The following is a 25,978-nucleotide window of genomic DNA, read 5'->3' as shown; positions in this document are numbered from 1 at the left end:
GAAATGTTATGAAATGGGCCTCATTGATTGAAAATGCTCTTAAGTTGTTTCAGTGAACCTTTGGGTGGATCCTTAGGAACCAGAGACTTTTTAAATAATTTTACTTTAGTTCAAGAAAGATGACTCCAGAGCCACCATTGCATTCTGGGGTAAAAATTTTATCCCCCGTGCGCCCCTCAGCAAAGACCTTGTTCTGTATGTTCAGCTCTCTTATGGTCACCGCTGTTGATTATGTTTGATTAAATTATATATATTTTTTCTTAACAATGCACTTGATATTGTCTGTTTTTCAGCAGTGGGTGGGAGAGGTGGAGATGAACGCACTGGCTGTCATGTACAAGTAAGAGCTCATCTGAAAATCTTCAAGAAACGTTCCTCATTGTTTCTGTAAGCACATCATGACGTCTTTAAAACATGTTTTTGAGAGTGAATCCTCCATCAGCTGTAGCTAATTGCCAGTTCTCCCGCTCTGTGCAGATGATGTCATCGTCACGGTTGCATCACTTTAATGTATTAAGCAAATTGCTTTGTGTTTGTCCGAATGAGCTCTTACCATCAATCACCTGCAAATTGAATTAAACTATAAAGTGCATTTAAAAAAGAAAAACAACCACAGTAGTGTGAGTGAGTGAACTGTCTCCACATTACTTCTCCTCAACCACTGAGATCAGGACCAAGCGGTGATGATGGGGACTAATTTGACCTTAGTCATGGAGTCATTCCCGCATTTCAACTCTTTCCCTGTAGGAGGGACTTTTTGATCTTCCAGGAGCCGGGAAAACCTCCTGTCAACATTACAGACAACAGCTACAAGGACAAGGTGAGACTGAACACGTCTACGTCAGTGTGAAGAACCTGCTCACACAGTCAGGAAGTCACACAAACAGCGGTGGACAGCTCCAAAATTTTTAAGAAGATATTTAAAAAAAATAAATTAAACATTTGGACATTTTGGTTCCCATTGCAGTGCTTTGGAAATAGCGTAACCTTCTAGTAGAAATAGTGACCGTTTTTATGCTGAAAATAGCCATTTTGAACACTTAGCCCTCTGGAGTCTTGGGTATTGTTCAGCGTTTTTGACTACTTTTTTGTTTGACCTTCATAATTTACCTTAAAAAAAAAGTTTTACCTGGCCTTGCTTGGTATCATTTTTTTCAGCACAACCTCACATGTGTGACTTTACAGTTTTTCTTTCATTCTGACATACTGCATTAAAACAGTGACCTTAAATTCACCCCAAAAACATATAATTCGAATCAGGAAAAAAAGCTAGGATTTTACTGTGAAAACCAGAAATATGTTTAACGAACCATTTTTATAACTTAGAATGCAAATATAAATTGTAAATTTCTAAAATTATGTAAAAATGTAGCTTAAACAAAGTTTTTGTCCAATAATTCACATTAAAATGTAAGAAATGCTTCAGGTGTTTTTTATGGCTATTTACATGCAATAAGATGACACGCAAATTACATTTGTGCCAGTCAGAAAAACAATTCCTGTCCAATGAACAAAAGAGAACCAAAAATTTGTAGATATTCCACCTCAATATACATGTGTTGTTTTTTTTTTCTTCCCCTAATTCCTTGTTTTTGTAGCTTTTTTTTTTTTTTTTTTTTGGTGTTGGTACAGACTGTCCTGACTGGCCAAAAAAAAAAAAAACCCAACCCAATAGAAACCTGTGTTGTCTGCCCGTGGAACCTGCTTACTGCCAGTGCAGTGTGTGTCTACATACTGCTTTGCGTTCCAGGATTCGGTGCTGGGGCAGAGCTCTGTAGCGCGAGTCCTGGAGAAGCACGCGATCCGATCCATTGTGGAGATCTGTGCACACGTTGGTGGATAATATTCATGAAAACGCATTGCGTAAATATACTCAAGTTATACTAGGCCTATTAACAAAATTTAAAAAGTGGTATAAAGGTAGAAGTCTCCACGTTCAACACACATTCGAAGGGAAACTCAGAGTGCAGCGGATTGTTACGTCCACTTAATTAGGTCATGTGACTTTTTACGTGGTGACGCAGTTTTCTCAAAAACAACCTTTTTTTTGTCAAGGGTGTAATATGGGTTGTTGACATGTTTCACCTCAAAAAATATTAGTCATATATTTGTTTGTTTGGAAGTGGCGGCCATTTTTATGCACAAACGGTCAATTTGCTGAAAGTTGCCTAAAAGTGGAATTTTTCAAATGAGCTCTCTGTGCGTCTGTGTGAGCGAGCAGAGCCGCACACACAGACATGGAGGGGGGAGGGGGAAGGGGCTGAAGGGAGCATCGTCTCAGTGCGCACTGCACAGTCCCATTAAGCAGGTTACAACTCTGAACATTAATAATAATAATAATTTTTTTTGCCAGCTGCACTCGACCGAGACGGACGCACTTTTCTCTTCTCCCTCCCTCCTTATCTCTCCTGCTTCTGTGGCGTGTTGTCTGTGAGGCTGCAGCTTTGCTCTTCTGGAAAACGACAAATGGATCTGTTAAAGTGGTCTCTGAACACAATTGACACTATTTTTTCTACAAGACATTCGGGGGCGGAGGACCCGACCTGTCCTGCCGGGACGCATGTGATGGGTTACGTGATGGACTCGTGGAGGAGATGGCAGGTCATGTGCCTTTACATGCTTTCTGTGGAGGACGTCGAAGATGTGTACATATTCGGCTTGGTGGTGACCGGCTTTCTGCTGTGTGGAGCGGGCACTTTGCTGGTTTACCGGAAAATCAAGAAAGTGGAAGCAGCTTTGATTGTTCCTTCCAGGCTGCCCTACATGATTGATTCGATTGGGAAGGCAGTGGCTGCGCAGTTAACCGCGTTGGAAAACATCTCGAGCAGGATTGCGGCCCTGGAAACCCGCTATGACCGTCTGTGAAGACCACATTCTACATTCAGATGCATTGAGAGCCACTCTGTTCTCAGAACTGTGGAATCTTTCAGGCGTCTGCTAATCTGGCTATTCATTTGGCTTCCCCAAATACAGCTGCACTTCAAGGTTGCTGTGATAAAACCTCCTCAGAAGATCAACACTTAAGCCTCACTCCCTGGTCTTCCCCCCGCCCCTCAGCTTCTCCAGCTCTGTTAGAACTGTTCAGGACTGCTCAGACTGTGCAGGGCTGCTCCCTCCCCCTCCAGGATTGTCGGACAAGGCCGTTGATGGCGCCAAACAGGCTGCCTCCGGAGTGTTCTGATAAACTGGTCCTTTCAAATCTCGGTTGTCGTCCTGTGTCCTTGTTCTGTCTCTGTGATTGTTTTTCTGTGCTGATGGGGATTTTTTTTTTCCTCATTGCTGCTGTGTAATGCAGCAGCTATGAGGGTTTTTTTTTTTCTCCTTTTCCCTCGTGTTTTGCTTTCATATATATGTTTTATGTACCGGGCCGGCCCATGTTTTGTGTGTGTGTGTTGTTTGTTATGGGTCGGTGTTGGTTTGCTCAGCCCTGCTGTTGACCAAGGCAGGGATGTACATCTGGAGCTGGTCCCCGGGCGCCTAATGGCGACTTCTGCTCCTACTGGCAATTAGGATTTGGTTAAATGCAGTAGACACATTTCATTGTGCAGGGAACATGTTCATGTTCTATATTGTGCATATGACAATAAAATTTCTTTGAATCTTTGAATCTTAATAAGCTCTAGTATTTTTTTTATGTTGTAACTGATGGATGATGTTTTCCTGCTCTTTGTCTCAGGTACGATTGTGCTTTCTCAATGGGAATCACTACGACAGCGTTTATCCCATGTCCTACATTAAGAATGCTGCCATCTGCCAGTGTGAGTGTGTAATTGGGGTGGAGGAATCTCAGGACTAGTCATATTGAGACTAGTCAAGAGTTGAATCATATGCTTATATTTTCAATTTGAAAATTTGCTTAATAGTTAAAAGTTGATCTTTTCCGGACTATGGGTCACTTTTTTGTTTCACTTGTCTTGTGACATGAATTTCGAAGCAACATATGAGGAAAAAAAAAAAGCTAAATTGTCATCTCTGAACACAAGATTACATAGTCTACACACATGACAAGCTTCTCCTATATACTGATCTGAAAATGGTCATGTCATTCAAATTAGAGCAGAAGGTGGCAGTAATGCTCCATTAAGCTTGATGCCAATCATGGAAGACAAGAAGATGATCTGAATGAGGATATGCTAGGTGCTAGAGAATGAATGGAATTAATAAATCATGCTCTCAAACTGAAAGGCCACACTCTTGAATAGGTATATAAATTTACTTGGCAATCCACCTGTTTGAAGTTTATGGGACAACCTGAATAGCAATGTGGAGGTTGGCTCAGCTAAGTTATAGCTAATGATTATATTTAAAAAATGTACAGGAGTTTTAAAAAGTTTAATTGCATTTAATGAGGTATACGTGCCCATGTTTTCCTCTTCCTGTTGATGATGCGTTTTTGCACAGATGCAACTGATAGTTGGGCATGACACATAGTCCAGAAAATAAGGTAGATGACTGTTTAAACTGTAACTAACTTGTATCCTAAAAGGCTGCAACCTAAAAGCTCTTGACTGTTTCTGTCCTGTGATTTTTGGTGCGATTACTTTGAAATATTTCAAGGAAGCTGCATGTCTGTGTGTGTGTGTGAACGCAGCCATCCTGTACGAGCTGCTGTATGGTGGCGTGTTTAAGGCAGACAGGAACACATTGGACCGTTTCAGCCAACGTGCCAGCCGACACTCTGACCTCTTGATCGACGACAACATGGCTGCATGTGCCAGCAGTGACGAGTCTGATGTGGACCCAGGTGACACACTCTGGTAGGACACTCAAGCCCTTTTAAGTTTCTTTTATGTTATCACCAGGCCAAGCAGAATTACACTGAATAGTGCAACTCTAATAGATAACATCTTCACAAACAATATAGAAACTAAAAATATAAGAGGATGCTGTGGGACTGTCTTGGCTGACACGCCTCTGCAACATCGCGTGGCGATCGGGGACAGTGCTTCTGGATTGGCAGACCGGGGTGGTGGTCCCTCTGTTTAAGAAGGGGGACCGGAGGGTGTGTTCCAACTATAGGGGGATCACACTCCTCAGCCTCCCCGGTAAGGTCTATTCCAGAGTACTGGAGAGGAGAATTCGACCGATGGTCGAACCTCGGATTCAGGAGGAGCAGTGTGGTTTTCGTCCTGGTCGCAGCACACTGGACCAGCTCTACACGCTCCATCGGGTGCTCGAGGGTTTATGGGAGTTCGCCCAACCAGTCCACATGTGTTTTGTGGATCTGGAGAAGGCGTTCGACCATGTCCCTCTGGGCACCCTGTGGGGAGTGCTCCGGGAGTACGGGGTCCGGGGTCCTTTGCTAAGGGCTATCCTGTCCCTGTACGACCGCTCTCGTCTCTGCTGTTTGCGGACGATGTGGTTCTGTTGGCTTCGTCAAATCAGGACCTTCAGCATGCACTGGGGTGGTTTGCAGCCGAGTGTGAGGCGTCCGGGATGAAAATCAGCACCTCCAAATCCGAGGCCATGGTTCTCGACCGGAAAAAGGTGCTTTGCCCTCTTCAGGTCGGTGGAGTGTCCTTGCCTCAAGTGGAGGAGTTTAAGTATCTCGGGGTCTTGTTCACGAGTGAGGGACGGATGGAGAGTGAGATTGATAGACGGATCGGTGCAGCATCTGCAGTGATGCGGTCGCTGTATCGGACCGTCATGGTGAAGAGAGAGCTGAGTCGGGGGACAAAGCTCTCGATTTACCGATCGATCTACGTTCCGATCCTCACCTATGGTCATGAGATTTGGCTCATGACCGAAAGAACGAGATCGCGGGTACAAGCGGCCGAGATGAGTTTCCTCCGCAGGGTGGCTGGGCGCTCCCTTAGAGAAAGGGTGAGGAGCTCGGTCACTCGGGAGGAGCTCGGAGTCGAGCCGCTGCTCCTCCACGTCGAAAGGAGTCAGTTGAGGTGGCTATTAAATTATATTATACCATTCCATTAACTTTAACTAGTAATGACTTCATGACTTTCTTTGCCAACAAAATTTTAACTATTAGAGAAAAAATTACTCATAACCATCCCAAAGACGTATCGTTATCTTTGGCTGCTTTCAGTGATGCCGGTATTTGGTTAGACTCTTTCTCTCCGATTGTTCTGTCTGAGTTATTTTCATTAGTTACTTCATCCAAACCATCAACATGTTTATTAGACCCCATTCCTACCAGGCTGCTCAAGGAAGCCCTACCATTATTTAATGCTTCGATCTTAAATATGATCAATCTATCTTTGTTAGTTGGTTATGTACCACAGGCTTTTAAGGTGGCAGTAATTAAACCATTACTTAAAAAGCCATCACTTGACCCAGCTATCTTAGCTAATTATAGGCCAATCTCCAACCTTCCTTTTCTCTCAAAAATTCTTGAAAGGGTAGTTGTAAAACAGCTAACTGATCATCTGCAGAGGAATGGTCTATTTGAAGAGTTTGTCAGGTTTTAGAATTCATCATAGTACAGAAACAGCATTAGTGAAGGTTACAAATGATCTTCTTATGGCCTCGGACAGTGGACTCATCTCTGTGCTTGTTCTGTTAGACCTCAGTGCTGCTTTTGATACTGTTGACCATAAAATTTTATTACAGAGATTAGAGCATGCCATAGGTATTAAAGGCACTGCGCTGCGGTGGTTTGAATCATATTTGTCTAATAGATTACAATTTGTTCATGTAAATGGGGAATCTTCTTCACAGACTAAAGTTAATTATGGAGTTCCACAAGGTTCTGTGCTAGGACCAGTTTTATTCACTTTATACATGCTTCCCTTAGGCAGTATTATTAGACGGTATTGCTTACATTTTCATTGTTACGCAGATGATACCCAGCTTTATCTATCCATGAAGCCAGAGGACACACACCAATTAGCTAAACTGCAGGATTGTCTTACAGACATAAAGACATGGATGACCTCTAATTTCCTGCTTTTAAACTCGGATAAAACTGAAGTTATTGTACTTGGCCCCACAAATCTTAGAAACATGGTGTCTAACCAGATCCTTACTCTGGATGGCATTACCCTGAGCTCTAGTAATACTGTGAGAAATCTTGGAGTCATTTTTGATCAGGATATGTCATTCAAAGCACATATTAAACAAATATGTAGGACTGCTTTTTTGCATTTACGCAATATCTCTAAAATCAGAAAGGTCTTGTCTCAGAATGATGCTGAAAAACTAATTCATGCATTTATTTCCTCTAGGCTGGACTATTGTAATTCATTATTATCAGGTTGTCCTAAAAGTTCCCTAAAAAGCCTTCAGTTAATTCAAAATGCTGCAGCTACAGTACTGACGGGGACTAGAAGGAGAGAGCATATCTCACCCATATTGGCCTCTCTTCATTGGCTTCCTGTTAATTCTAGAATAGAATTTAAAATTCTTCTTCTTACTTATAAGGTTTTGAATAATCAGGTCCCATCTTATCTTAGGGACCTTGTAGTACCATATCACCCCAATAGAGCGCTTCGCTCTCAGACTGCAGGCTTACTTGTAGTTCCTAGGGTTTGTAAGAGTAGAATGGGAGGCAGAGCCTTCAGCTTTCAGGCTCCTCTCCTGTGGAACCAGCTCCCAATTCAGATCAGGGAGACAGACACCCTCTCTACTTTTAAGATTAGGCTTAAAACTTTCCTTTTTGCTAAAGCTTATAGTTAGGGCTGGATCAGGTGACCCTGAACCATCCCTTAGTTATGCTGCTATAGACGTAGACTGCTGGGGGGTTCCCATGATGCACTGTTTCTTTCTCTTTTTGCTCTGTATGCACCACTCTGCATTTAATCATTAGTGATCGACCCCGTTGGGGTTTTACATAATTATTGTATGGCCTTGCCTTACAATATAAAGCGCCTTGGGGCAACTGTTTGTTGTGATTTGGCGCTATATAAAAAAATTGATTGATTGATTGATAATCAAAAATAAGGTAAGAGGTCATTCTTATCCAAATTATTTTATTGATAAGAACAGGGACATCTATAATATGAATAACATAGTTAATGGTTTTAATAACTTCTTTAATATTGGACCCGACTTGGCAGCAAAAATTCCCAAAGGTGGTAACAAGGAGCAGGAATCACTCATAAAAATCAATCCAAACACAATGTTTCTCTCCAGTGTTAGTGAAGTGAAGCCGAAATAATAGATGTTAATAAATGTAAAAATAAAAAATCGACTGTTATGACATACATATGAAGCTAGTAAAAACAATAATTAAAAGCATATCAAAACCACCGACTCATATAATGTAACTTGTCATTTCAAACAGGGACATTCCCGAACAAAATGAAAATGGCAAAAGTTATTCCACTATACAAAAATGGAAATAAACATATCTTCACAAACTACAGACCGGTCTCTCTACTCCCACAATTTTCCAAAATTTTAGAAAAGCTTTTTAACAACAGGTTAGAATCCTTTATACAAAAATATAACATAATTAACGAAAGTCAATATGGTTTAGGTCTGGAAGGTCAACTTCACTAGCAATAATTGAAGCAATAGAAGAGATCACAAACACCTTAGATAGTAAAAACTATATAGTTGGAATATTCATTGATTTAAAGAAAGCGTTTGACACACTTAATCACTCAATTCTACTCAATAAACTGGAAAGATATGGTATCAGGGGAGTGGCTTGGAACTGGATTCAAAGCTATTTAACGGAGAGACGCCAGTTTGTGCAGATGGGTGCATTCAAATCTGGATGTTTGGGCATCGCTTGTGGGGTCCCACAGGGATCCATACTGGGTCCACATTTTTTAATCTTTATATAAATGACATTTTTAATGTGTCAAAATTATTAAAATTATTATTTGCAGATGACACCAATATATTCTATTCCTGTGATAATTATAGCAGACTTATTAATGTGGTAAATAGTGAATTAATTAAGCTGAAAACCTGGTTGAATATTAAATTATCCCTAAATATAAATAAGACTAAAGTCATGTTTTTCGGAAATCATAATGACAATTCTAATTTACTAATAAATATAGACGGTGTCGAAATAGATAAAGTGTCAGAAATCCAATTTTTAGGGATAACCATTGATAGTAAATTAAGCTGGAAGTCTCATATCAGCCACATACGTACATAAAAAAAGTTTCCAAGAATGTCTCTGTTATGTACAAAGCAAAATATTTTCTGGATCATAATGCATTATATTTATTGTATTGTTCTTTAGTCTCTCCTTATTTAACATACTGTATAGAACTCTGGGGCAACAATTACAAAAGTTTGCTACATCCCCTCTGTATACTCCAAAAGCGTGCAATAAGAATCATCTATAAGGTAGGATATCTCGATCACACAAATAGTCTATTTTTGCAATCCAAATTGTTGAAAATGCCAGATTTGGTTAATTTCTACACTGCACAATTATTATATAAAGCCAGTAAAAATTCATTACCTAGTAATATTCTGAGTCTCTTCACTCAGAGAGAAGGGAGCTATAACTTTAGGGGATGTGGTAACTTTAAAGTCAAGGCAGTGAGAACTACCAGGAAAAGTTTGTGTGTCCGTGTGTGGCATTAAGCTGTGGAATAGTTTGGTACCTCAGCTCAAACAATGTCCAAATATCCATCAATTCAGAAAAGATACAAAGAAATGGTTCTGTTGAAATACATGAATGAGGAGAGAGGTGCGTGATCATTATGTCTTTTTAATTTATTTCAACTTAATTTACCTTTTTGTTTTTTTGCCTTGTCAGCAATAGAAGGGGTCTCGCTAGGACACACAAACTTTCATAAAATACCTAGAATTATACTGTACATCAATTGAATTATATATATCATAGCCATAATTGTAAATTATATTATTAAAAAAGAAAATAATAAAATCTTACTATATGTTTGTTAATATATGTTAACATATTTGCATAATACCTGTTATTGCTGGTGTCGTAACCATGGTCAAAAGTATTATTTTTATACATTACGATCCTGTAGTCGAAATGCTAGTCAAATAGAAGTATGGTGCCGATGGTAATAACTTAGAGAGAGGTGGGAAACGTATGTATGTATGTATGTATATATGTATGTGTTTGTGTATGTATATATGTGTATATATTTCTATTTATATAAATGTGTACATATATAAGTTTATTGATACATAAAAACACTTTTCTTTTTCTTTCCTCCTTGTTTCCCCCACTTAGATCACTATCACCAGATCAGGGCCGGCAAGTGGTGGTCTGTTGCTCGAAGGTCTCCCCCTTCTGCCAGCAGATTCCAAAACCTTGTCTTTTAATGCAGAGCCTAGGACATTCAGCAAAAGGTGGACCTGTGTCAGGGGGCGACCCTCTGGCAGCAGGTTTACAAAATACTTTGCATCATTTAATGCACCACACACAAGACGTATGGGGAAGGGGGAAAAAAATTAATAAAATTAATAAAATAATAAGATAAATGAAACTTATTTGTATACATATGTGTGTATGTGTATGCATTGTGTATAGATGGTGTGTGTGTGTGTGTGTGTATATATATAGAGAGAGCGCTACCATTGACGCATACAATAATAATTCTTCTAAATAGTCATTCTCTGAATAAATGTGGGGAACTTATTGACATATGAAAATGACTCAAGGAATGACACCAGCAATATCAATTAAAAATAAAAATTTGATTGATAATAATAATATTATCATTATTATCTTCTTCTCCCTCTTCTTCTTCTTCTCCTCCTCCCCCTTCTTCTTCTTCTCCCCCGGCAAAAATTATGGAATCACCGGCCTCGGAGGATGTTCATTCAGTTGTTTAATTTTGTAGAAAAAAAGCAGATCACAGACATGACACAAAACTAAAGTCATTTCAAATGGCAACTTTCTGGCTTTAAGAAACACTATAAGAAATTAGGAAAAAAAATTGTGGCAGTCAGTAACAGTTACTTTTTTAGACCAAGCAGAGGGAAAAAAAATATGGAATCACTCAATTCTGAGGAAAAAATTATGGAATCATGAAAACCAAAAGAACACTCCAACACATCACTAGTATTTTGTTGCACCACCTCTGGCTTTTATAACAGCTTGCAGTCTCTGAGGCATGGACTTAATGAGTGACAAACAGTACTCTTCATCAATCTGGCTCCAACTTTCTCTGATTGCTGTTGCCAGATCAGCTTTGCAGGTTGGAGCCTTGTCATGGACCATTTTCTTCAACTTCCACCAAAGATTTTCAATTGGATTAAGATCCAGACTATTTGCAGGCCATGACATTGACCCTGTGTGTCTTTTTGCAAGGAATGTTTTCACAGTTTTTGCTCTATATCAAGATGCATTATCATCTTGAAAAATGATTTCATCATCCCCAAACATCCTTTCAATTGATGGGATAAGAAAAGTGTCCAAAATATCAACGTAAACTTGTGCATTTATTGATGATGTAATGACAGCCATCTCCCCAGTGCCTTTACCTGACATGCAGCCCCATATCATCAATGACTGTGGAAATTTACATGTTCTCTTCAGGCAGTCATCTTTATAAATCTCATTGGAACAGCACCAAACAAAAGTTCCAGCATCATCACCTTGCCCAATGCAGATTTGAGATTCATCACTGAATATGACTTTCATCCAGTCATCCACAGTCCACGATTGCTTTTCCTTAGCCCATTGTAACCTTGTTTTTTTTCTGTTTAGGTGTTAATGATGCCTTTCGTTTAGCTTTTTTGTATGTAAATCCCATTTCCTTTAGGCGGTTTCTTACAGTTTGGTCACAGACGTTGACTCCAGTTCCCTCCCATTCGTTCCTCATTTGTTTTGTTGTGCATTTTTGATTTTTGAGACATATTGCTTTAAGTTTTCTGTGTTGACGCTTTGATGTCTTCCTTGGTCTACCAGTATGTATGTTTGATTAAATAAGCTCGTCTTCTTCCCACCCCTTTTCGGGCTAAATGCGCTTGTATGTATGTTTGTACGTATGTACGTATTTCCTGTTCCTTTCAACCCGATGTGGGTAAATGTAAATGTGAAAGAAATGCTTATTTTGTAAAGCTCGAAATAATCAATCAATCAATATATGTGTGTGTGTGTGTGTGTGTGTGTGTGTGTGTATATATATATATATATATATATATATATATATATATATATATATATATATATATATATATATATATATATATATAAAGGGGTGGGCAAACATAAAAAAAATCTTAATCGCATTAACTCAGTGACTTTCTGTGATTAATTGCATGGTATATGTGAAACCCAAAAATGAATTCAAAAGCCGCTTAAAAGCACAGTTTTATTTGAAAATGTAAATGAACATTGCATAAATTTGAAAATGTAAATTTCAACTGAAACACACTAATGAAATCAAATACAAAACCACTGACAGGTCATTTGTTATCCTGTTTCATATCAAAATAACAATATTCATGTCCATGATTAAATGTACTAAAACAAATACGTCACAATTGTACACATGCTACAATTTGATATGTGTACAATTGTGATGTATTTGTTTTAGTATATTTAGATTTTGTTGTGATTTGGCACTTTATAAGCCGATTAAATTGAATTGAAATTGAACATTTTGAGTCTTAAAGTAAATAAATATGAATTTAGTCACTGGATCCTTAAACTTTGTACATAATGAACTCTACATGGTGAATCCTTGATCTCTGGACATAAATAGGAATAAACAAAATCTGTAGTTTTTGTCAAAAGCATTTCCTTTCAGACATTATTGGCATGAATGTGTTTCCATATATCTGAGCTGAGCTCTTACAGCTGCTGTGCTTCACAGCACGTTTCATTTTGGGAGGAAAAAACGTTTGTCGATTGTAGTTTCTTGTCTGTATTACATTTGGAAAGAGGTGTCATTTATTCATTTTGAAGTTATTAATTCCGACCGGACTCTGTCTCAGCAGCGCAGCGTTTCGAGCTGTGTGAACGGAACGGAGGACGATTCTCGTTTCTTGACAGCAACAAGACAAGAGTCCCAGTTAGTGACTTTAAGCCACACAAAAGTGACTGACGATATTTTAATGGCTTTGCGAGGGGTTAAGAAGCGGCTTTCCGTTTCTGAATAGCAGTGAATCAAAGAACCAACGAGCTACTGGATCGAAACATTGCTTAAATGGTTCATGGCTTCAAAGTGGAGCCGCGCTGCAGAAAGTTTATTACAGACCAAACCCTGAATATCCGACTTTATTTGTACGTCCGTATGACTCTGAAACTCTGAAAAATCCGTATAATTTACGGACTATAGGTTGACATGAAAACCACTGAAAAGCTGTGTTCACCGCGGGGACACGTGGCACGGCCCAAGCAGAGGGTCACCCCCTAGAGCCTGGTCTGCTTGAGGTTTCTTCCTAAAAGGGAGTTTTTTCTCACCAGTGCTTGCTCTGGGGGTTGGCAAGGTTGGTCCTTATGAGTGGAGTGACTTGGGCCAAGTTTGTTGTGATTTGACGCTTTATATATATATATATATATATATATATATATATATATATATACTTATACATATATTGAAGTGTAATTGAATATTGAAGTGTAATTGAATATTGAAGTGTATGTCTGTGTGTTATGTAGTGTGTTGTGAATTTGTTTGTTATTATGACTGTTACGATTGTTGGACTTGTACTAGCAGGGGTGGGCGTTAAGCTTTGCTTCTGCCCACACCCTTTCGGACTCACAGGCTTTGTTTATATAACATTCATGTTATTTGTATGTTTGTTCTTTCGGGTGTGTGTGTGCCGAATAAATTCATTTATTCATTCATATGTCACCTCTGGAATCTCATCTGTTTTGGCCTTGGTATAGCGAATTATTGTTGGTCACGCCCACTCTTATTGAATATAAATGGAAGCTGCTCACTTTTCCTCTGTCTCTTGTAGCTAATGTGACTAAGGAGCGATTAGGGGCTGGGGGAGAGATCCAGCCATGCTTGGCAGTGTTGTAAACAATTCTGTCACAGCGCCCTATATATAATAACTATATAATGGCACCATTTTCAGCAGGCAGTGGGTTTTTCTCCATTGTTTATTCAGTAAAATAAAAAGTTTCTACAGAATCAATCAATCAATCAATTTTTTTTATATAGCGCCAAATCACAACAAACAGTTGCCCCAAGGCACTTTATATTGTAAGGCAAGGCCATACAATAATTATGTAAAACCCCAACGGTCAAAACGACCCCCTGTGAGCAAGCACTTGGCTACAGTGGGAAGGAAAAACTCCCTTTTAACAGGAAGAAACCTCCAGCAGAACCAGGCTCAGGGAGGGGCAGTCTTCTGCTGGGACTGGTTGGGGCTGAGGGAGAGAACCAGGAAAAACACATGCTGTGGAGGGGAGCAGAGATCGATCACTAATGATTAAATGCAGAGTGGTGCATACAGAGCAAAAAGAGAAAGAAACAGTGCATCATGGGAACCCCCCAGCAGTCTACGTCTATAGCAGCATAACTAAGGGATGGTTCAGGGTCACCTGATCCAGCCCTAACTATAAGCTTTAGCAAAAAGGAAAGTTTTAAGCCTAAACTTAAAAGTAGAGAGGGTGTCTGTCTCCCTGATCTGAATTGGGAGCTGGTTCCACAGGAGAGGAGCCTGAAAGCTGAAGGCTCTGCCTCCCATTCTACTCTTACAAACCCTAGGAACTACAAGTAAGCCTGCAGTCTGAGAGCGAAGCGCTCTATTGGGGTGATATGGTACTACGAGGTCCCTAAGATAAGATGGGACCTGATTATTCAAAACCTTATAAGTAAGAAGAAGAATTTTAAATTCTATTCTAGAATTAACAGGAAGCCAATGAAGAGAGGCCAATATAGGTGAGATATGCTCTCTCCTTCTAGTCCCCGTCAGTACTGTAGCTGCAGCATTTTGAATTAACTGAAGGCTTTTTAGGGAACTTTTAGGACAACCTGATAATAATGAATTACAATAGTCCAGCCTAGAGGAAATAAATGCATGAATTAGTTTTTCAGCATCACTCTGAGACAAGACCTTTCTGATTTTAGAGATATTGCGTAAATGCAAAAAAGCAGTCCTACATATTTGTTTAATATGCGCTTTGAATGACATATCCTGATCAAAAATGACTCCAAGATTTCTCACAGTATTACTAGAGCTCAGGGTAATGCCATCCAGAGTAAGGATCTGGTTAGACACCATGTTTCTAAGATTTGTGGGGCCAAGTACAATAACTTCAGTTTTATCTGAGTTTAAAAGCAGGAAATTAGAGGTCATCCATGTCTTTATGTCTGTAAGACAATCCTGCAGTTTAGCTAATTGGTGTGTGTCCTCTGGCTTCATGGATAGATAAAGCTGGGTATCATCTGCGTAACAATGAAAATGTAAGCAATACCGTCTAATAATACTGCCTAAGGGAAGCATGTATAAAGTGAATAAAATTGGTCCTAGCACAGAACCTTGTGGAACTCCATAATTAACTTTAGTCTGTGAAGAAGATTCCCCATTTACATGAACAAATTGTAATCTATTAGACAAATATGATTCAAACCACCGCAGCGCAGTGCCTTTAATACCTATGGCATGCTCTAATCTCTGTAATAAAATTTTATGGTCAACAGTATCAAAAGCAGCACTGAGGTCTAACAGAACAAGCACAGAGATGAGTCCACTGTCCGAGGCCATAAGAAGATCATTTGTAACCTTCACTAATGCTGTTTCTGTACTATGATGAATTCTAAAACCTGACTGAAACTCTTCAAATAGACCATTCCTCTGCAGATGATCAGTTAGCTGTTTTACAACTACCCTTTCAAGAATTTTTGAGAGAACAAGTCCCCCAGAACAGAACAAGTCCCCCCCCCCCCCCATGGTGCATTCTCATTGACACCAGAGTTTCATATTTGGATGTTGGGAAGTTGAAGGTGATACAGCATCCATTCAGTAAAAATAAGATGGAAGTTTTTCTTTTTTTTTTTTTTTTTTTTTTTTTTTTTTTTGCTTGGGTGACGTCTTCCAGCGTATCCTCATGCATGTTTCATGTTGTAGGGTGGAAAACGGAACAAATGCTACAGGGACAAGACACAGTGGCCAGAATTACAGGGTAACATGAACATCCACACAATCTGTGTCCTCTTCTATGGGTCTATGTGCTGTCATTAATGAAAGAAATCTCACCCATTAACTGTGTGTGTCAGGGCCGTGGGCGTGGCTGGTTCTCTGAGAGGGTGAAGCGGTCTCTGAACCCGACTCTGTTCAGGAACGTAGAGTACGACATGTGGCACAAGACTAAGAGAGGTGAGAAGATATTTTTTTTTAAGTCATCAAAAGTGATCAATAAGCACTTGGGCTGCAGTGAATTACATTTTTTTCGGTGGTCGACTATTTCAATTAAATTAGATAGAACTTTATTAATCCCTTGGGAAGACTCCTTCAGGGAAAGTGCCAGCAGAATTGGAGAGTAGCACACCCAGTAAGAGCACACAGAGTATCAAAATAGCAGTATGAAAAAATATGCAAAAAGTAAATACAAATATAAATACCAGAAGGACTGGCTCATGAGCTACAGTTGCTCCTCTCATTCCCGTCCTCTGTCTTCTTGTTACTCCTCCTCCCCCCGAGTGAGGAGTTGCACAGCCTGATACTTCTTAAAGTATCTATGTTTGTCAATTATGTAGTCAGCTGGTTTAGGTTTGATATTTTGTATGTTAAACTTGAGGCGATTGAGTAAAGTTACTGAGCTTGTGACATTTAAATGGATAATTAGTGAGTTTTGAGACAAATCAAACAAAACTCCATGTTTCACAGAGGTGTCCACATCATTTCTCACTTTCTGTGAGTTGAACACGTGCACATTGAAACCACATTGTGCATTTCCTCCTTTAGCCCAACAGAAGCTGGACTACAGCATTGCTGCTGGGATGCAGTACGCCGTAGGAGACCGCTGCCAGGTCGGTGTGAACCCAGACACCCTCTGTCATGATTCTGCAGTTGGGTATTTTGATTTTTTTTTTTTTTTTTGCAATGTAGGTTTGCCTCAATGGGAGTGGGAGGTGCTACAACGCAACCATTAAGGATGTGTCGCCGAGCAACGGTCCAGTCACGGTTTACATGGAAGAGCTTGGCAGGAAGTAGGTTACATTGTGTTTGTGTCACACCGTTGGTCAGCTGGTCGACACTTCTTAAGAGATGTGTGCTTGAAAACCCATTGTCACATGACATAGTGACATCCAGTACAAGAGAAAGTTGAGCGAAAGTTCTATCCGATGGTGTTAGATTCCACATGCGTCACATTAAGTTTGTGACGCACAGTTCCATGTATAGTTGAATGCACCTGTTAATTCTAGTGTGGATGTCTTCTTTGTGTGTCTTAGGCTGGTGGTTTTTGTGTGTTTTTATGTAGACAGGTGCCTTTGTCAAGCTTACGTCCCCTCCGTGAAGAGAACAGCTGGCGAACGGTCGCCAACAGAGACAAGAGGCTCAGTAACGGACACGGCGGAGGTGAAAAGACGCTACTGTGACCATGTTAATGTAAAAACAAAAAAACATACGTACTGTTACATAATTGTACTGTGGAAAGTCTGACTGACTGCCTCAATACCCATTAGTCTAATACACATCGTCTCGTCAATAATTCTAATTTAATAATAATTCTTTAAAACTACTTTCTCAGAATGGGAAGAGAGGGTACGCGGTAAAGGCAGGGGGAAGTCCCTCCCCCCATCATCCTCCGTTTCCCAGGGAACGGCGGTAGGCTCTGGTGGACGTCTGCAGAAACAGAGTTCTTGGCCTCCGCAGGCTGTTGTAGAGGAGCAGGGAGCAGCCAGGACCATCAGGTCAGTTTGTCTCTCTTTCTCAGATGAAATTTTCTGCTCCAAGATGTCACATTAACTCCATTTTCCAGGACAAAACAAAGCTGCTCTCCTCAGCCACTCCTCCCCATTCCTCTGTCCCTCTCCCTCCTCTGCATTGAGCAGAAGGACCAGCAGCTGGAGCCTTTTAACAGTTCAAACAGCTCTGCATGGGGAAAAGCCAGATCACACACAGAGCACACATCATGCTAGACAAGTTAACATCAAGAGAAGGTTAGCAACAAATAAAATACAATCATCTTATTCATTGAGTTGTAACGGTGTGTGTGTGTGTGTGGGGGGGGGGGGCAGATTTTAAAGACACAGGCATTGTGCCAAGGAATTCCATTCTCAATCTCTTGAAACAGAGTGGAAGTTATTCAAAGAAGTCAACAGTTTCGGTTCAGATTGGAGGAGATTCCAATCAGAGGGAGCAGAAAAACTGAAAGCTTTCTTTCCGGTTTCAGTGCGGACACGAGGCACACGGAGACATAACATGTCATTCAAATGCAGAGCATAACGGCTTTCCGATCTCTGAAGTAAACTGGGTAAATAGGTTGGAACCAGTCCAATAAGAGTCATCCAATGTGTATATCGCCTAACAGTCAAAGAGGGCATGCCAGCTTTGGCATGCAACTCAGTGGTGTGTGAGGCAACGACAACCAGTGATCAATCTCGGCACAGTGATAAAGCGATGTCAGCGACTCTGCACAACTGGTTAAAGCGCACATATACACAACATCATCGTAGTCCAGTCAGGGCAGGAATGCAGTTATCAAGAGCTTCTGGGCACTTAAGAGGAAACAACTTATTTCTATAAAGGCAGCCGAGCTTCAACCTTAGTTTGGAGATCAAGTGTTTGTTGTATGTTGATTCAAGTCTGATCACATTTTTTACAGGAGGTGTAAGGTAGTCAGTACTACTTTGTCTTTATAAACGGAGTGAGGGGGACTCGCATGTATATGAAGAAATGTGATGCACTAGACATGAACGTGCAGCCAGACCAAAAATTGGTGATGAACCCCCACAGAGGGAGCGTTGCTTAATTCTCTACACAGAACGCCATTACAGAATGAAACCTTCACAAACAGTTGCTGGCTGCTTTATCAATGTGGAAAAAATCTCATTTAGAGCAGAGGATGAAATTCAACTGTTTTTTTTTTTTTTTTTTTTTTTTATTATTATTATGTGACTCATTGAATGTGTAACATGTTTGAATTGTGCCTCCATATTAAAAGTACGCTAAAGCAGCCTGACTTGGTGTGTGTCACGTTATACGTGCCGTGAATGTGATACTTGCACAGTGTGATCAGCTCTGCTTTGGGAACATGTTGCCACATCCACCACCTCACAGCGCTGCTTTGTGTCCCACCTGGTGATCACCCAGGACGGTCCTTCTGTCCTAAAAATAGCAGCCAGGTGTTCGCTGGGAAGTACTGGAAAAAAACATTTATGCTAGTCCACTTCTCTCAGCCTCCTCATCAATATGATACACTATTAAGATGTTTCGCTGTAGGATTTATATGCTTTCCTACATATCTTCCATTTTTTTGTATATTTCATAATCAGTTCCTTGCAGAAACACAGGAGCACTTCTCAGATCACGAGATGAGCTACTGCTCAGGAACATTATTTGTCTTCCTGATTGTCCGTGTGCACCCAGTTCTTTAATGGTAAACTGGTAATAAAAGTTCTGTTTAAAAAATCAGAACTATTTATGCTGTGGTAGGGTGTTTTTTAAAGTATGTGCTTGCGTGAGATTCATTATGTTCTCTTTATTTGCATTTGTTTGTTGCGCTGGCTGCATTATGTCACAAAATGTTGGAATGTTGCCAAGTGGGAGGAGCCTAAATGTGGCTGTGTTTTTGTACATCTGTGGCTGTCTGACTGCGATTTTTGCTCCACTTGGTGGTGCGTCTGTAACAGGAACTAGACGGAGGCACTTGGAGTAATCGCTAAAACAGTATTAGGAAGGCGGTCGCTACATTTTAGTCAGCAGGATATCTGTAAAGCTTTGTGACATCAGGCATGTTCATGATGACAGTTTATGACAAAGTGGTTAAAATGTCAGACAGGTGTCCTCTGTCTGCTGGTGGAGGTAAATATGTCCATTTGATGTTGTGATGTGTCAGAACCTTCATCTTATGTAAATGACACAACAGATTTGACAAAAGGTTATTTTTGCTCTCAGCAGGAAGGCTGCATGCTCGGTGGACTCGCCGTTGTTTGGTCTGACAGAGCAGGAGCGCTTGGCCAAAGAGGAGGAGGAGAGGAACGTGGCTTTGGTGGAACTCCAGCTCCGAGATGAAACCAGTTTTCCGGCCCTCGGGGTGAGATGAACAGGACTCTGATTTGTCCACGGTGCAGCTGTACACGGTTTGGAAAAAAAGTATAAATTTAAATGTTGTCTTTTAGACTCAACCTACAGTTCAGGGTGAAGGTGGAAGGAGGAAGGGAGGAGAGAAGAGAAGATCCCAGAAAGCTGTCAAACTGGTATGATGATAGCAGACTGTGTGTTTTACACATTTTTATGCCGCTGGAAGTTCTTGTCCATCAACGTTTCCTTCACTTTGTTTCCAGAAAAGTCCAGTTGACGACATCGGAGCGCCATCGCCCTCTGCTGGAGAAAGACCCAAATCCTCCAGCCCCCCACTGGCATCTCCCGCTGCTGCTCCTGCACAGGCCAGCCCCGCCCCTCCATCCACAAAACCACCTCCTACTTCACCTGTGAACTCTGACCCCGGGCCAGCCCGGGTGAGCACGTTCAAGTCTCCCAAAGAGAACGTGGTTGCTACAGCAGCATCCGCTTCCAGCCCACCCCTCAAATCTGTGGCCGCCAACTGTGCCGCCGCAGCTGCTCCATGCACCTCCTCTGCACTGACTCCTAAAACCAACACCTCAGCCTCCAGAGCAAATGTCGTGAGAGTTAAAGGCACTGTATCAACCAGCGCTGCGCCGCTGTCTGTCACACCCTCCGCCGCTCTCCTCTCCGTCGCTCCTGTACTCCCTGCTGCTGCTCCGCCCCCAAGTCCTCCCACCACCACCACCACCACCTCCTCTCCTCCTCTTGCTCCAAATTCCTCGCCCTGTGTGTCTCTGTGCTCTTCAGGTTCTGCTCCCACTTTCATCGCTCCCATTGCGCCCTCTGCTGTTGCTGCGCAGGGCTTTCCTCCCCCCTCCTCGCTCTCTTTTTCTTCCTTCCTGCCCATTACCCCTCTCCCCCAGTGCTCCAGTCCACAGCCATCTTCCTCGCTCCTCCGTCGTTCTCCTCCTCCCTGTGTTGCGTCGTCAGCTTCATCACCACCTGCAGGTAAGCTTTAGTCTTAAATATTAAACAGGGTTTCTCGCTGTTGGAATGTGAGGTGTTTTTTGCAACTCCTTTTGGGGAGTCTGTGTGAGGAGTAGATGGAGTGTCTCAGACTGAGAAGTTCAGCTCCAAGCAGCATCACAGGTGTTTTACTACAAAATGTTCCTTATGATGTGTTGAAACTGTTTTTTGATCATTTATTGAATCATTTCTGTAGCTGTCCAGTCGGAAAACTACAGGGCCTCTGTTTTGTGTTGGAGATTTATATTTATAATTGGCAGTTGGATAGAATGTACTGAAACTGTTGAACTGTGACAATTAAGAAAGAAAATAACCAGTTATTTGATTCTGTCATTGATTGTGTTAAAATATTGAAGAGACTTTAATTTGTATCTTTTGTCACCAGCCTTCCCAAGTACTAGTGGGTCTCTGATGGGATCTTGCACAATCCAGACCATAACCCAGGATCCTCAGGTGCACACAGCATCCCTGGCGCAGATGGCACCACAGCTTACGCAGGCAGATGTGGTGCCCCATGTGCTCACAGCACCCCAGCCTACCCAGGCGCACATGGCACCTCACACCCTCCCGACAACCCAGGTGCACATGGCGGCCCACAGCCTCACAGCACCCCAGATGACCCAGGCGCATGTGGTGCCTCACACGACCAAGGCGCACATTGCGCCCCACACCCTCCCGGCACCCCAGATGACCCAGGCGCACATTGCGCCCCATACCCTCCCGGCACTCCAGCTAACCCAGGCGCACGTGGTGCCCCAGATGACCCAGGCGCACGTGGCACCCCACAGCCTCGCAGCACCCCAGACGACCCAGGCGCACGTTGTGCCCCACAGCCTCACGGCACCCCAGGCTCCCTATGCACACACAGCGGCTCAGGCTCAGACCCACACACGGTTTCCCCAGCAACAAAATCAAACCAGGTTTCCTCAGCCGGAGGTTCCTTTGTTGCAGAACTCTGCATCCCATAAGCAGATTCTTGCTCACCCAACTCAAAACAAAGTCCACATTTCTCACCATCAAACCTCGTCTCTGGTTCCCCAAACACAAATCCAGGCTCATCAGCCTGACACAGAGATGTCCTCAACCCAGATCCAAACAGGTGCTTCCAGCGATCAATCCCAGGCTCCTCAGCTCCAAACCCAGGCATCCATTTCCCAGGCTCATGTCCAGCAGGATTCCCAGTCCCACACAGAAGGGACTTCTGTCCCACAGACGCTGTACTGCTTCTCCCAGTCCAGTCAGTCTGTCTCCCAGCTCCAGCCTGAGCATATCCCAGTTCAGTCCTGTAACCCATCATTTTCCCAAACCTCTGTTTCTGCCCCTGCGCAGGCTCAGGTGTCACACCCTGTCCCAGATGATCAACCAGCCCCAAGTCCTCAACCATCCCACCTCCCACGTCAATCATCCTTGCTCTCCACCTCCCAGAATCATCCGCCTCCTCAAAACCAGGATCAGAGTGAGGCCCCGCCCCCTCCCACTCAGGGTTTTTCTATGGACCATCCTCCCTTGCAGCAGTCACACCCTCCTCACCCCCAGTTCCACCCTGCACATCCCCATCCTCACCCATCCTACCACCAGTCCATCGCGGCAGCCATTCCTCTGCAACAGCTATACCAGGACCCACTGTATCCCGGCTTCCCCCAGGGAGAGAAAGGTGATGTGGCTATGATCCCGCCCTACTCGTCCAGTCCTGCAGGGGAGGACCTCCCCCAAGGTTAGATGTTTACACATCATGGAACTAAATAGAGCGCAAACAAGAGCATGATGTGTGGGAAGATATAAACACAAATGAACCTATTCCTGTTCCCCACAGAATACACAAAGTGGTCAGATTATCCACCTTTTCACCAAAACTTTGATTAAAGAGGCTTCTGTCGATTTAAATCAAATGAACTGCTCCTTCACCCGTCTGTTGAGAGCTGGTTCACACCTGAATCTGATTCCAAAACCATTTTTGTCTGTATATGTACACCAGCCTCATGACATCACAAACATTTCTAAACATGCTGGGGTTTAACTAACCCCACCCTCTACTGGCTGGCAGATGTAATGGAGCAACACGTCTTCTTGGTGAAGTTTGTCTTTGTTGTTTTACTTCAGTGAGGTGATGAGTGTTGGTTTCTCTTTTACAGATGTCAACATCTTGAAGTTTTTCTTCAACCTTGGTGTAAAGGTACAAGAACGCAAACTACATCAAATAACCTCATGTTCACATAGAAATTCTGTTTTCTAAAGAGACTCTTCTGTTCTTCTCCCCCCACCCCCCAGGCTTACTCCATGCCCATTTTCCCCCCCTACATTTACCTTCTCCCCCTCCATCAGGCACACACCATGCATCCCAAAATCCCCTCCCGCTCCCCGTCTCCCGCCCATCATTACCCGCCCTCAACTCCGCCCATCAGGCAGCAGTCAGAGGTGCTGTCCTCCCAGTACCCCCCCGCTTCTGCATCAGTGCCACCTCAGTACGACCACCACGCTGCCCCCACTGAACCAACCCATCCCAGTGAGTCAACCTTCAGTCAGACAGGATACTCTGTCACCCACAGGATGCCCTGTGCCTTGTTGCCGTGGCAACAACAGCAGCTGCCTCCACCCAGAAACCCCAACTACTCCTCCGGCTACCCTGCCTCGACTGCACACTACCCGACTCCACCGCCTTCATCTCAGGGGTATCACCAAGGTCAGGTATCAGGGCACCCGCTGTACCCCACCACTGCTCATCAGTACCCTGCTTCGTCACTGGTATACCCCTCCCTCACCAGTCCCAGTGAGCTGCAGGTGACCCAGGGCACCATGGAGGCATTTCAGCACGCCAACAGTGAGGCGTTGGCCAACCTGGCCTCTGGGCCTGGCCAAGTCCCCAGTCCTCTGGAGGGTTTCACTGCTGCTAATGTGGCTAATGCTAATAGCTGCAGAACGTCAGCAGTCGCCGCTTTGCCGAGTTTAGGTGCGTTTAAATGCTATTTCTGCACAATGAGTTTTGGTGGCATCGAATGTCCCAGTTGTGAAAAAGTTGAGTTTTCTCTAGGCGAAAACCAAAAGAACTTTGAAATCAGCTCTTAATTTTGATGTTATTTTTATTTCCCATCAGCCCTCACCAAGAAGGATCAGAGAGAGAGTTTGACCAGAGCAGTGCTGCTGGTGGACCCACCCCTCAACAACAACCCCATCGTACGTACATCCACCCGCCACATACATCCACCCACAACAGTACAGATGGTACTCACTGATGAATATGAGGCATTGCTGTAAAGTGCTTTGAGCATCTGCTATAGAAGAAAAAAAAGTGATATAAATGCAGTCCATTTACTGTTTAGTTATTCATTGCATCATCTTTCACATAGCTACTCTGTTAGTTTATTTAATTTGGCGGCTGTAGTAGTTGTAGTAACATAGCTGTGAATACAATAGTATAATTTAGAATGATAGAAGAAAAAAAGGCACAGGATTGTAGTAGTAAAATTTTAAAACTCTGTTCATCTCTTAGCTCACGTGGGTTTCCGACCCTGAGGTGAAGGATGTCTCCATGACAACTTTGTCCAAGTCCAGCAACACGCCAGTTCTCCCGGCAATGTACGATGTCATTGCGAAGCCCGCCGGCCCAAGCGACGGCAGCCACACCTCCCGACCTTACCGGGGCCAGCGAAAGCTGGCCAATCCCTCCAAAGCGTTTGTCCCCGTGGTGACGGAAGGAGGTCAGGTGGGTTTCATGGCGACGGATTCGCTGTCGGTCGGCTGCAGCACAGAGGACAACTGGGACGAGTCGGAGGGGTTCAGCTCGAACCAGCGGGGGTCGAGGAAGAACTCTGGCAGAGGAGGGCGGGGGAGGGGCAGCTTTCACCGAGGCAGCAGGGGGCTGTACAGGGGGAGACAGGGAGACACGGGGGGCGGATTTGGTTATGTGCAGTTCAACGCCACCCAGAGGGGGCGTGGCCGGGAGAGAGGCTACTAGCAACAGCAATGAAAGATCCCCCCCCCAAAAAAACCCCAGATGTACGACTGGTGGACTGTGGTGTAGCAGCTGTGGACTGACCGTTCTCCCAACATGCACTGTGGTGAAGCTACTGACACAGATGGGACACTGCTCGTCGTGCCTTTAAGTTGTGACGCCGCGTTGCATCATGGGCCATGTTTGTATGTTGTCGTGTACAGGATACCCTGTTTCTGAGCGGTTTAGCACGTCAGTGGTCATCTACACTAAACGGTAAAACCACAATCGTATTCCCCGCGCTGCTTCTTAGATTAAAAATGTGTAAAGACTTCAGGTGCGTTAATGTGGCTTTCTTTCTTTTTTTGTTGTAGTTGTGCTTAGCGTATTTTTCCTTTTCAAATCGCACCAAATTTGACAGGTAGCTGAAAACGCAGTGCCTTACCTCGCACTCTGTGGCGCCGTTCGAATATCTGCAACAGGCGGCGCTGATTCTCAGTGACGTGATGTGCATCGTCTATGGCACAGTCTGACTGCTGGCGTGAGTTTTGCTAATCTGACCGCGCACATACCCGCTGCAGGTTTGAAGAAATAGCCGTTTTGTTAGTAGAATGTTGTGCGACATTGTGGCGTCTCTGAAATGAAGCGTGACTGTGGACGTGTAGATATTTAAGCAGCATCACCAGTAATGAACTGTGTTTTCTTCTGAGCGCCTGTCTGGGTCATGATTTCAAGTTGGAACTGAAAGAAGAGTTTTGTGGTAGCCGTGGACTTTTTGTTTGTGTGTTTATGTGGGTCTGTCCTTCTGTGTCTGGATTTAGAGTGCCTTAGTGTTGCTACTTTTATGTTGTATAAACTGCTGTACAGAACAAAGTCTGCTGGAGTTTTCTACGGGATTGAACCAATAAAACATTTCTCTTAACAGTCATTACTGATTTGTTACTGTTCTACAAAACCATGGGGTCCTAAATGACAACCACCCAGGCA

At 42.8% G+C, this 25,978-nt stretch overlaps 1 protein-coding gene across 7 annotated transcripts in view; it reads left to right on the top strand.

Moving 5' to 3' along the window:
* The window catches only part of otud4 (OTU deubiquitinase 4), a 30,412-nt gene extending 5,258 nt beyond the window's left edge, over positions 1-25,154 (top strand). Inside the window, exons 4-22 of one of the 7 annotated variants that reach the window (XM_034164437.1) lie at positions 294-340; positions 748-820; positions 3,677-3,758; positions 4,592-4,757; positions 15,934-15,988; positions 16,083-16,182; positions 16,771-16,835; positions 16,915-17,015; positions 17,288-17,385; positions 17,558-17,720; positions 19,927-20,065; positions 20,151-20,228; positions 20,316-20,912; positions 20,961-21,045; positions 21,449-22,777; positions 23,196-23,236; positions 23,332-24,010; positions 24,155-24,234; positions 24,551-25,154. In XM_034164437.1, the coding sequence (XP_034020328.1) occupies positions 294-340; positions 748-820; positions 3,677-3,758; positions 4,592-4,757; positions 15,934-15,988; positions 16,083-16,182; positions 16,771-16,835; positions 16,915-17,015; positions 17,288-17,385; positions 17,558-17,720; positions 19,927-20,065; positions 20,151-20,228; positions 20,316-20,912; positions 20,961-21,045; positions 21,449-22,777; positions 23,196-23,236; positions 23,332-24,010; positions 24,155-24,234; positions 24,551-25,015 (4,443 nt within the window). In that variant the 3' untranslated portion in view covers positions 25,016-25,154. Of the gene's footprint in view, positions 1-293; positions 341-747; positions 821-3,676; positions 3,759-4,591; positions 4,758-15,933; positions 15,989-16,082; positions 16,183-16,770; positions 16,836-16,914; positions 17,016-17,287; positions 17,386-17,557; positions 17,721-19,926; positions 20,066-20,150; positions 20,229-20,315; positions 21,046-21,448; positions 22,778-23,195; positions 23,237-23,331; positions 24,011-24,154; positions 24,235-24,550 lie in introns of all 7 variants that reach the window. The other 6 variants (XM_034164440.1, XM_034164438.1, XM_034164436.1 and 3 more) reach the window with 6 other exon arrangements.
* Positions 25,155-25,978: the final 824 nt, after the last annotated feature.

The sequence above is a fragment of the Thalassophryne amazonica genome, chromosome 23 (genome assembly GCF_902500255.1).
Source record: "Thalassophryne amazonica chromosome 23, fThaAma1.1, whole genome shotgun sequence".
Taxonomy (NCBI): Eukaryota; Metazoa; Chordata; class Actinopteri; order Batrachoidiformes; family Batrachoididae; genus Thalassophryne; species Thalassophryne amazonica.
The sequence above is the reverse complement of the archived record's forward strand: the minus strand, read 5'-3'. Positions and strand labels throughout refer to the sequence as shown.